Source organism: Rousettus aegyptiacus, unplaced genomic scaffold (genome assembly GCF_014176215.1).
Source record: "Rousettus aegyptiacus isolate mRouAeg1 unplaced genomic scaffold, mRouAeg1.p scaffold_m13_p_12, whole genome shotgun sequence".
Classification (NCBI taxonomy): domain Eukaryota; kingdom Metazoa; phylum Chordata; class Mammalia; order Chiroptera; family Pteropodidae; genus Rousettus; species Rousettus aegyptiacus.
This window is the reverse complement of record NW_023416287.1, coordinates 28,353,258-28,366,282: the sequence shown is the minus strand read 5'-3', so window position 1 is coordinate 28,366,282 and position 13,025 is coordinate 28,353,258. Positions and strand designations below refer to the sequence as shown.

At 37.6% G+C, this 13,025-nt stretch overlaps 1 protein-coding gene across 2 annotated transcripts in view; it reads right to left on the bottom strand.

The window, feature by feature from the left end:
- Positions 1–915: 915 nt before the first annotated feature.
- SNAP25 (synaptosome associated protein 25) overlaps positions 916–13,025 on the bottom strand; it is a 77,642-nt gene continuing 65,532 nt past the window's right edge. For both annotated transcript variants that reach the window (XM_016138098.2, XM_016138099.2), the window contains exons 6-8: positions 10,529–10,654; positions 8,064–8,208; positions 916–2,850 (exon numbers count right to left, since the gene is read on the bottom strand). In XM_016138098.2, coding sequence (XP_015993584.1) covers positions 2,782–2,850; positions 8,064–8,208; positions 10,529–10,654 — 340 coding nt within the window. In that variant the 3' untranslated portion in view covers positions 916–2,781. The remainder of the gene's footprint in view (positions 2,851–8,063; positions 8,209–10,528; positions 10,655–13,025) is intronic.

Genomic DNA, 13,025 nt, shown 5'->3' with positions numbered 1-13,025 from the left:
TCCTCTTTACTACCCTAATTTTAAGGAATAAATGTGTTACAGTTGGTTCTTAGAATAACTTTCCTGAGCATCTGAGTTATCTCTAGAACCTATTCTGAGACTTGGGAAGAGAGTCAAGAACTGCAAGCATTTACTGAGAATGATGAGTTTGTTTTTACTTCTTAACAGCTCTCACCAAAATTTTAAAGCTGCTGGCAAAATTATCTGGCAGCCAACCAAGCCACTCAGGATAAATTATTCTCCATTGCTATTATGAGATAGGAGAGAGAGAGGCAGAGGAGGTGGTAGAGAGGTAAGGGAGGTAATGGTGGTAGTGGTAATGGTGGTGTTGATGAAGATGGTGGAAGGGAAATAATATTGAATGTTGATTGTAATTGAAAAATAAAAATTAAAAAAAATAAATGATGGTGGACGAAGTAGAGGTGAGGCAATAGTGTGGTGGCAGTGGTAATGGAAGTGTTAGTGGTGATTGAGAAAGTAGCAGTGACAAAGGCGGAGGTACAAGTGCTAGTTAAGACAGTGGACAGGCGGCAGAGGCAGTGGAAAGATGAAGGTGGCTGTAGTTGAGGCAGTGGTGATGGAGGTAGAGGTGGTACAGGTCATGGTGGGAGTGATGGTGATAGGAGTGTTGGTGGCAGAGGCAATGATGGTGGAAAAGCAGTAATGTCAAGGGAATTGAAAACATATGTTCACACAAAAAATTTGTACATGTTTGTTAAAGCACCATAACTTAAAATAGCCAAAAAGTGAAAATCCAAATGACCATCAATAAATGAATGGATAAACAAAATACGCTTTCCATATAATAGATATTATTTGGCCATAAAAAGGAATGAAGCTTTGTTATATGCTACAACATTATGAACCTTGAAATATTATGCTAAATAAAAAAAGCCAGTCAAAAAGGACCACGTATTGTAAAATTCCTTTATGTGAAATGTTCAGAATAGGCAAATCTATACAGACAGAATATAAATCAGTGGTTGCCTACTTCTGGGGTAAATGGAATGGGAGTGACTGCTAATAGGTATGGTATTTCTTTTGGGATGATAAAAAATTCTAACATTAGATTGCACAACACTGAATATACTAAAACCCATTGAATTATGTACTTTAAATGAATGAGTCGTATGATATGTCAATAAAGATGTTAAAAAAAATGTTGAGTCAGCAGTGGTGGTGTTTGTAGAGGGCTCAATTTTGGTGGGGGTATATTGGGGAGAGGAAGGAAGATTAAGAGAAAACTGACCTGATATACCTAAATCTATGTTGAATCAAGTTAAAATACCACAGATTTTTTTTTTCATTTTTTTCTATGTCTTCTGGAAAACTATATATTCTCTCACTTCCAACATTGAGTCTACATACAACTATTTCTGAAACAGATTATAAAAATCATGCCAAGTTTCCACTGCCATTGGAATTGTGTCTAAAAAGTATGCCTTTGTTTTTTTCCATACAGGGTCCTCAGCACAAAGAACTGGCTTCTTAGGAGCAAAGGGACTGAGGAGCCAGGCTTGTCTTCTATGAATGCAAAATCAGACGGGGTATACGAAGAAGTTAAAGCAGACATCTGGGGTCTATAATTTTTAATAATTTCAAACTAGCTACAAAATGTCAATCACTTCACAAACCAACAGAGGAGACAGGAGGAATTTAATATTACATGCTCTAATGATATTTATCTCACAGTTTATCTATATTTCATTCATTTATATTATTTTTTAAAGGTTTCTTTATCAGCTACTAACATGTCAGCAATTTGGTGTGCATAGCTCTAGATTAAGCAACAGAGAATTGTACTGATAACAAACCACAGGGGAAATGGTGATTAATAAGAGTCAGCCTTATAAAATTTACATCTCCACACTGTTTCACAGCACAATTGCTTTCTCCAAAACATAGCCTTCAAAAGCAGCAAACAAAACCTATATTACATCAATTTGATGCCGAACATTTATTTTTCTGGAAATGATTAAATGGTGAGTATGTCAAATCCATCTTTTTTTAAATGTTTTTAAAAAAGGAGGATTATGATTAATAAGTCTATTGACAGAAAGAAAGTGACACTACTGCAGTTTTGCTGGTATAACTTAACCTTGACAGTGTCTCAGTACTGAGCATGCTTTGTTGTTTTGTTGTTGCTGTTGTTGTATGTTTGTGTTTTCTCATCAGTATGCTACTGTCATGGAAAGATTTTTTTTTAAGTAGGAATCTAAAAATCTATTTAGTTCTCATGCATAAATGCATAAATCACATCACTTTTAGTGCAATGCCTGTTATGTAATTCCACATTGTCTAATCATGAAATCATACAGACAGATGATAGCAGATGAGGAATGAAAAGACAGCAAATTTTGAGAATTTCAGAGCCTGACACCCAATAAAATAACCGTGGCAGTAGCTCTGTGGAATGTCACAGTTTTACAAGAACAATACTGCGTATTGAAAGAATCAACAGCACATTGAGCATTCCTAAGTTGTTGTCATTCAGCAAACGTCACTGAGGAGAGAAAAGGAAAAATGAAACTCAAGACATCTATGTAGGAAGTCAGAGCCACCAAACAACCACTATATACAACCTTTGGAAAGAAGGAGACACGGAAAGAACAAAAGACACATAGGTGTTTTGGGGAAGATGATGGACGACACAAGACAACATTCACAATGGGGATGAACTGATGTGTGTATGTGTGCAGACCTACTAGGTAATACCATGAGAAAAGCATGAAGGTGCTGTTTTGCCTGACAGCATTTGGAAGAGAACATAGATGGGTACATTTAACCACTCCCCAGCATCTTTGTTGCGCGTTGGTTGGCCTCATCAATTCTGGTTTTGTTGGAATCAGCCTGGAAAAAAGGGAAAGGAAACAGAATTCAGGTTTAGCCATTAACATTCCATTCATCCTTGTGAGTCCAGTTCAGAGGCCTGCTCTGGGGTGAAGGCATCTTGAAACTTCCATAATCAGAATTGACCATCTCGTCTTTTGTGTTCCCAGAACCATTGTTTATGGCAGTACTTAAACATGAACATAGAAGCCTGATCTTAGTTCTCATGACTGTTTTCCCCAGCAGAGAGCATCCTTTTGAAGGCAGAACTATGTCATTTATCTTTCTCTCCTGAAATGATACCTAATGACTTCCTTGGTAGGCATTCATATCTGTTGTACTGAGTTGAATTAACACCATTTATATAGTTGTGCCCAAATCACAGGTAACTTATTTGTAGTGTCATTAAGTGTAAATTACTCAACATCTTGCCTCAGCTTTCTCATTCATAAGTGGGGGACAATAAAGAGTACTGCTAATGAGCATGAGTGTCTATTATGTTCCACTCATTCAACTTTGGCAACATCAAGATTAACATCAACTATGAGGCATATACTGTTAACAGATCTCTTTTTTCAAGTGAAAAAAACAAGCAGAAAGGATTTGGGCAGTTTGTCTGAAGTCATAGTACTAAGAAATGGAGACATCAGGGTCAGAAAGCAAGCAACCTGGCATAGGAGTTCACACTGCTAATCACTATGTTAATCATTATATTTCTTAGATTTTCTGTGAGGATGAAATGCATTTATACACAATGTGCTTAGAATAACGTTTTGCAAAAATTAAGTGTTCAATATATTTTATCTCACAATTATGGTTATTGGGTGTAAACTTGGCTTGCTTTTAGGATGTTTTATAATTTTTAAGTCCCATTTCTCAAGACTCACTCCTATGAGTTTGATAACTGACTTGTTTTAACACATGTATTTTACCACAATTTCATGTCTTGATTGATCTCCTCATTGCCTGAGTTATCTTTTGCTGCATGTGCAGTATGAAATCCAGGATAGACCTTTAAAACCCGGAAAATGAACTATTTCTAACACTGAGAAAGATATGAGTCAGCAAGTAGAGGAAAACACAAAAATTCCAGGAAAACTTGACAGCTTTTCTATGAACCAATATTTATTCAGTGATTACTGGTTTTGCATTTACTACCGTGCTTGGTGGGCTGCAATCTCTATCAAGTTGGGTCTTCTTTGTTCAGCTTAATTGTGAATTCCCAGAATACTACAGTTATCCATATTCAAATAAAAGTTTTCCAAGTTAAAATAGAAATATTTCAAGATTATCCATAACCCTAAATTATCTGGCAATGGTTTCCTACCATCTGTTTGGATTATCAAGAGTTGACTTTCAAAATAAGTAAGAGAGAGCATTAATTTTCTTTGATTATTTTGATCTATAGATACATATTTTTGACCTTAGCTTCTTAATTTAGAAATGGCCTTCTCCTCAACTTTACTTGGTAATTAAATCTTCCTTCTTCAGATATAAATCCTAACAGAAATAATGACACTTTTGTACAAAGGAAAATTACAGGCTCAGACCAATATGAAATCTTCCTGCCATTTGAATTGTTATTTTTCCAGACAGAACTCTGAGAAAAGTTCAAGTGAGAAAAATAATTCATTTAAAAATGGATGGCATTTCTGAAGGCAAACATTCTAGGACCTCTCGTATTAAGAATGCACTGGTGAGCCTTCATATGGTGGTGTAAGAGGAGATTTTGAAGTAGAACATGAAGTTACTCTTTAATTTTCAAGGGTTTTGGGAAGAACTGGAACAGACTTGTGTTCAGAGAGCATCTGTGACTTTCGCCTAAATTCTTTCCGATGCATATCAAAATTCTAGCTTATAAAATACCTGACACAACAGGTGCTGCATCTTTATTATATATATAACAGAAGTAGTATCGTTCAGAAAAAAGGTCCCAAGGTAATCTCCTTTTAGATATCTGCCTGGTATTTGGAGAATGACCCTGTGTTCATCTTATTTATATGTTATAGACAGCAGTCCCCAACCTTTTTGGCACCAGGGACTGGTGCTCCTATGAGAACCTAATGCCTGATGATCTCAGGTGGAGCTGAGGCGGTGATGTTAGCACTGGGGAGTGGCTGCAAATACAGATGAAGCTTTGCTCGCTGGCCTGCCACTCACCACCTGATGTGTGGTCTGGTTCTTAACAGGCCACAGGCTGGTATCATTCTGCGGTCTGGGTGTTGGGGACCCCTGCTCTAGAACTTTATTTATGGAATGTATCCTATGGTAGTTTTCATATTTCTAGTTAGAGGATCCTAAACTCGCTAGCATACCCAAGATATGCTACATGATTTGCCCTTGTGAGAAAGCTAGGATGTCCACTGGAGAGTCAGTAAGAGAGGTAGAAGGAGCTATTTAGCCCACCATTCTGAACATTCTGGAAATCTCCTCAACTTCAGACCATGGCAGTAGTTTTTAGGTCACAGCTCAGACTTCCAGAAGTGGAGGTGAATTAAACATGGCAGCCAATTCTGATCCCAGCTGTGAACTGTTCTCTTATCTTTCAATGAGGAAACCAGGTCAAGAACCTGGTGAGCAGGACAACCCTGTTGGACCCAAGATCGTAGTTTTCAAATGTCATGTTTCCTTATTGACAGGAGAAGCTGAGAAATGCTAAAGCTTCAGTATTTCAATGTGTGTATGGCATCTGCCGCTGACTTTAAATCGAAGTTTGAATATCAATAAACTATTCCCTTAGCAACAGTAGCAACAGTTTCCATAAAGCATGTGATATGAACTTGCCACATTTTAGTAGTTTTCTGAAAGAATCATATCTGTTTAACCTTAGAGATTGTGTGTGAGCGTGTGCGTGCGTGCTCGCATGTGCATGTGTGTATCCAAACTGGAAAACAAGGTTTTCAAATTGGCGAAGTAATTTCTTAGCAGTCCATGGGGATATATTAAAAACTGCATTGTTTTAGACTCCCAAAACTTCACTCGTAATCCAAGTGATGAGAAAGGATCATGATTGATGGAGTTGGGTGAAGGTTATTGTTGGGGTCATAAAAAAATATTGGAGAAACACCAAAAAATTCTCTTTACTCCTACTATGTGATTTTAATTTAATCTTAGGAATGTGGGAGACTTATGCACACCATTTCCTATTATCAGAATTGAGAATATACATGAGAAGGTAGACATCTATTAATAATTGTGAAGCTCACATAACATGTAATATTTGAGGGTAATGCTGGATTAAAATGAGCTTTAACTAAATCATGTCCAACTGTAATGATGGTGTGTGTGTGTGTGGGAAACTAGTTATTCAAAATCAACTAGACCCCTCCCCAATTTCTTAAGCAATTCATCATTCAAGGAATGACACAAACCATAATGGCTATTTCCCCATTCACTTGCCTAACTTTTGATTAAACCATCTAATTGCATACGTCTTTGTCTTTGTAGTATATCAGACCTAGAATCAAAAACCTTTCCTAAAGAGCAAAACTAGAAATGCAAAGTGGCAGGATTAAAATGCCACTTGCCTTTCCAGAAACACATTTTCTTTTTTAAAGTACAACTCTATCAATAAAGGTTGATCCCTCTTTTGTAGTAAAACTTCTCCTTCTGGAACTCTAAATTAGAGATACATTATCTCCATATATCTGTGAATAAATTGGGTTCATTGATAGAAAAATGACTACTTCTTGTTTTTTCAAATCATTTTTTTTTCTGTTGGAAGGTAGTTCAGCAATTATTTCTTAGTTCGTTTTTCTGGGTCATGATGAGTTATGTCAGTTCGTGTTTGCTCTAGTGCTTTTTGAAACGCCAATATTGTTCTAAAATCTATTGATTTTCTCATCTTTAAAAGCTTTAGTATATCAAAGGCTCTTAACAATGGTAAGTATGTCATGACTTTTAAAAGTAAGCAAAGTACAAGCATTTTGTTAACCAACACTGACATTTGTGTAGCTTAATATCGATTGGGCAAAATATTACGCAATCAGATATTTTTAATGTGGAGTGCATAGAACACAATAGGGCAAACAATTCCCTTTATGTCTACTCATTCTCTTTTCATGTCGGTGGAGACTGCTTGAGTACCAAGAAACTGTGTATTTAGCCTTATGATTCAAAAGATCTCAATAGCATCCTTTGTTCATCAAAGAAGAATGAATTGTGAAAAAGAGATTCAGGATTTCAGGCTCAAAACTTCAATATCTCCCAGAAAATAAACTCATACAATATAAGATTAGTCAACTAGAATTGATTATAGATACAGAATTACCATTTAAACTATAATGTGTCTATTTCTCCCTTTTGGCATTTGGACATCTGAATTGACTATGAACAATACTCAGGACTCTACTGACTAGGGACGGTGGGGAATGCAGGACATAGAAACTGTTGGGTTTATATAGTAAAGAATATCAGGTTTTGGTGTCTTAAATCTTTTTATAAAAGTTTTTCAGTGTTTCTTTCTATTCCTTTCTAATCTCAAGCCCCCAAACCCATCTCTTCCTTATGCTCTGGTGGCATTCAGTCTTAGAGCCACATCTGGTATCCTCGTATGAACTCAATTCCATCAGATTATGTGTCCTACTTTGAGATCTGGACATGTGCATTGTTGGATCAGAAATGGAATCTGGGACTTTTTGAACTACATTAAAGCTTTGGCATTTATAAAATCAAAGCTTATATTCATCTTCTAGCTAAATTAAAAATAACTATTCTTCTCCCCATTTCCTGATTCTATTCCTACATCATATCTGCTTGACAACCTCCTAATCATCCTTTAAGACTCAGTTCAAATTCATTTTTTTTTTTTTTTTGAGATTTTCTCATCCCCTGACCTTTCTTTCCTTATCTAACCTAGTTAGCATTTAATGTGTGGTTGTCTTGGTGAATAACATTTTCTGTGGTAGTAAATTCAACTGGAGGTTAACTGCCTCCCATAGGCTGTGACTTTTTTGGCAATGGGGATGCTATCTTTCTCATCTTTGTGTGTCTTGTGGTGCCTAGCACAATGCCTGAAATGAGGTGTCTTTGAGAAATGTCTGCTAGATTAAATTCTATTCTCTTATTTACTTGTCTATTGCTGAATTTTTGTCTTGGAAAATTGAAGGGAAAGTTTCTATGTACCAATGTGCCTGAAATCCAGTGTTATGGTTTGAGAGTCTCTTGACACTTCTCAGTGGTTATTTTAGAAGAAGTGATAAGCAATGAAAACTTGCTGATTGCCACATGCTCACCTTCTCCATGATCCTGTCAATCTGGCGATTCTGTGTATCGATCTCATTGCCCATATCAAGGGCCATGTGACGGAGGTTTCCAATGATGCCGCTCACCTGCTCCAGGTTTTCATCCATTTCATTTTCTCGGGCATCATTTGTTACCCTGGTATCAAAGAGCAACTTTTAGTGGACAGAAGTTGAGAAAAAATTCAAATAGCAAGGACCCCAAATTTAGGAAAAATCCATAGATCTCTAGGTATTAATCTTATCATCTGTAATCTCCATTCAAAGTAGACAATGATTTAGATTTTGTACATTATAATTTTTATTATTTATTTTATTTAATTTTTTTAGAAAATATTTTTAACTCATTTCCTGAAACTTTGATTTTCTGTTTTTAAAGAAGACATATTAAATAAATTAATTTATCTACTTCTCTCTCTTCCACCAGCACATCATTTGCTTCCATCAAATGTTTATCTCAATTTTTATCTTTTAAAGATAAAATTATTTTAGCTGGGAGGATTTCAGGTCAGAAACTAAAGATGGAAATAGTTAGAAACTGTATTTTTCTTTCCGAAATGTCAAATGAAATATTCAAGAGTCAAATTCAGTGTGAAAGAAAAAGCTCACTATGCTAAGTCAGAGAATTTCTCTGCTCATCTTCTTTCCTGTTTGGGACCAGCCTCAATGGGAAGAGTAATAACAGTTACAGCCTATCCCTTAATCCTGCTTGCTCTCAATAACGCTAAAGGGAGCTACTTATTCAGGATGATTTTTTATTTGCTCAGATTTCAATGCTATGGGGTTTATAGTGGCATTGCGAATGGGTGATTTCAGAGGGAAAAAACTATGGTAAAAGATTATTGCTCCAATTTGAGTGGCTCTCAAAGTACCTTATCATCTTGCCAGTTTTTCAATAGCTCTGCTTGAATGTTAAGAAGGCAGTAATTCTTTATCGCAAACTATAGGTTCTTATTCCACAATGTTCTGGCCAATTAACATTTTCCTACTACAGATGGTGATGGGCTAAAAATGTTCAGAGAGGTTAAAATTCTTCCCTTGTGGCAACTCCCAATGCACACTCATCTGCTAAGGTTTTTATAGTGGCCCAGTGCAGAGACTACAAAGGAACCTCCTAGTTTTCTTATGTAGAAAATCTTATTTAAATGATCATCAACAGCTAAGGCATACTTCTGGGTCCACAGTTCTCAGCCCTGATTGCATATTAGAATCACCTGAGGAGCCTGGGTCCCATGTCTAGAGATTCTGATTCAGTTGGTATGGATTAAGTCCAGGCACTGGTATTTAAAAAAATCTCCCCAGGTCATCTTCATGTGCAACCAGGATTGCAATCTCTAGTCTAGTTTCTCTGGGGGCAGAAAGAAACATGAATAGAATTGCCATCTGTGAGATTCTATGTAGATATCTAGACCTTATATCTAAGTGACGGTGACCTGTCACTTGAATCTGGCTTATTGGTTGGCAACATCAGCTACAGTGACCTGGGTATCGATAGCTGTATGAATAGCTACCCCAGTCACTGTTGACCCCTAGTATTGCAGCATATAAAAATGAATAGTTATTTTTTCTTCTCAATAACAGGAATATTTGTTAACATTATTATTTTCTGGTCTTCTGAAAGCTAAGTTCTGAGTTAGCAGATCTGTAATTTGACATTTTTTAAATAGTTATTTAAGTTGGCTTTTGCTTCCAGATCTCAAAAGAAATGATTAATAAGAATCCAGGGATGCTCATTAGTCTTTATTTGTATCTCAAATCCATTCTCTGACCTTTACTCTCGTCCACAAGAGGCTGACCTCTACAGCTGTAACATCCAGGTTTTCTCACCTTCTGTCTTCCAGTAGGCTTTAGCCAATGACCAACTATTATTGGGTTCTCTCCTGTCCAATCAGGATGCTTCCTGCTATTATTCGTCCAAAAGTGCTTTGCCATTGTTTGTTATTAACCTTGCCCAGACTTGTGTAAACAATCCTTTTAATGAGTTCTGTTCACTTAAACTCATGGAATGAAATGCCTGTTTGCTGCTAAATCGACCCTGCTGTGGTCATGTGACTTGCTGTCTGATGAAACTTTGGCAAACATGACACAAGCAAAGGCTGACACAAGCAAAATGCTTATGCTTTGGAGCCTGCCCCTTGGAATGCTTTCACCACCATGTAAGAAACCCGAGCTATCCTGCTGGAGAGGTCACATGGAGGAGAACAGAGGAGCTCTGCCAAAAGTCTCAGCCACCCCCAGCAAGTGTTGACAGCTTCAGACAAATGAATGAGGACATCTTGGATCATCCCACACCCAGTTGCATATAATGGATGAGCCCAGGAGAGGCTCTCAGAACTGTCCAAACCAGCATACAGATTCATAAGTAATAAAAAGGTTGTTGTTTTAAGAACTACTCAGTTTGGTGTTGTTTGTTATTCAAAAATAGACAACTGCTACAGTGCTGGCTACACGAGGCTCACCTGCGGATGAAGCCACCACTGATGGCCATCTGCTCCCGTTCGTCCACCACACGGGCAGGCTGGCTGGCCACTACTCCATCCTGATTATTGCCCCAAGCTTTTTTGTAAGCATCACTTGATTTAAGCCTATGCAAAACAGAGGATGAGTGACAAGGCAAGGGGGTGGAGCATTAAGCTCACAGCTGTGATTATCTCTAAGCCAAGAATCGAACCAAGCGAATGAGTTTTAATTTGACTCATTAAAGAATACCGATATATCATAATCTGGACCCAAACAGTTGGCCACCACCATGCCTCAGCTACTCAGTATTTCATTTCCAATTGAGTCAATTGCAATTGTCAAGACTGTAACCTTTGCTCACAGTTTGTGCTTGTTTTGGTTTGTTTTCATAGTTTAGTTGGATTTAAGACAAGGATTAAGGTAGCTGGAGGACATTCAGTTCTATTTCAGTGACATGATTATATTTTGAGACACAAAACACATAGAAAAACATACTGGCAGACAGACACAAAACAAGACTGCCAAGTAGAGTGTGTACATCACACCACAGCAACACACTGTCATTAAGAAAAACATACTAGACCAAGTTTTTACACACCATCATGCAAAGATTCCCTGTTTTATTCCCCACTCCTCCTAATGCATATGTGTAACTAACCATTCCAACTCTGCATGAAGGACATGAAGGATTGGTGGTTGGCCAAGAGTGATGGTCTTTGAGTTACCTCTAGAGTGATTTGAATTAGATAATATATCGGTACTTCCAAACAGTCACTATACATCCAGAGTTGATGTACAAACCTTTGTCCACAGAGACAAAAAGTAAAAGAGGTGTAGTGAAATGAATGCAGGAAAATAGAAGAGAAAACAAGCCATCTAGCACCAAAAAGGGAAACCCCTCTATGTCTTCTTCATGCACCAGCTACAGGCATGAGTAGAAAGTGAAGCATTCTCATTTAAGCCAAACTACTTCAGAAGTTGACCATTCTCGAAAAAGGCACTAGCAGGACAGTAATAGCCTTCATGAGGATTTGAAACGCAGTTTCAATAGCTTCTTTGTCGGGCTTAAGGGCAGGGTGGGAGTGATTACAAATTCCTACTTCAAACTATCCTGGGATGTGGCAGGAGGAGAGTGGGCTGGAACTGGTGTGGTCTCCATGGGCCATATTTGACTGAGCTGCCTTGGAGAGAAACTTAAAATCCAGGCATACCTGTTGTGCCCAATAGAAACATGTGCAGCATATTTTGGTGGGTGTGTTGTAATTTAAGGCAATCAAAGATGTTTTTAGGTTCTTTGCATAGTAGAAACCACATGCTTTTAGTCCAAAAACAAGAGAACTTCCTTTGGTCCCATGTTCACATTTCCTATTATAAAACACCAGAATTTAACTCTTTTTAAAATTTTGCTAGAGAACCACAGCTATCTGTTAAAACTGGGTGTAAGAGTAACATTTGTAGACCAGGGATCAAACAGCCCCGGAGATAAATTAGAAAATTAGACAAATGAAATCTCAGAATGCCCACAATCTAGTGTATAATGCTGCAGCCCTTAGAGCAGCCAGAATTTACCACATTAAAGAGTCATGGGCCCACTCAGTGGGACAGGACCCAAATACTAATTTAATAGAGCTTAAGGTCTGGTTTTGTTTTTTTTCACAACTCCCCATTCCCTCCCACATCACACTGAAAGAAGTTATATGGACCTCGTAATGTTTTCTGCTATGTAAATGTCTGGTATACCATCTTTGGCAAAGTCAACAGGGTGGGAAAGTATGCGTTTCTGAAAGAAGGCAAATCACTGCACCCACAATGCTGCACATAGACTCACATAACTGCCGTACATCTACCATAGTCCTTCGAAACATGCCGAGACAGGGCGAAGCCCTCAGAGAGTCCAGGGCACCACCAGCCACTGCGTTGTGACACATGGTTTTTTCAGCATTATTTACACACAATAGGGAAAACTTCAGTCAAGCTTTGAAGCTCAGTTAGGGTCTCTTGTGCAAATAAGGAATCAGTGCCAACTAATACGTGAAATTTATAGGGGCTATCATAGCATTGGAACATTAGAATCCATCCTAGGGGGGCTGCCTCTACCCTTTCTCCACATATAGCTTATGAATGGGGTAAATGCATCTGTTGGAATTCATCACAAAACAGGTAGAAATCTCACCTATGGGCAGGTGGCTGCAGAAGGATATACAGTTAAATCTTGACTAACTGGAATGCTTACAATGAGTCATTTTGGTGAATTATATGACTTTAATTAACAGTGGGCCATGGAGGAAAATTTTGTTTCAGAGGTAATTATTGAATATTTGTTAGATTTCTGAGACACTTTCTAACCATAGAGTCTTAGAATAGTGAACATAATCAGGTCTTTCCTTGGTTATGGTTTCTCTTAATGTGTCTGACAGCCTTTCCTCTGATGATCAACTCTTATTGTTTGGTCCTTTTATATGTAGAAATTATATGTGGAGATTGAGTAAAAGAATG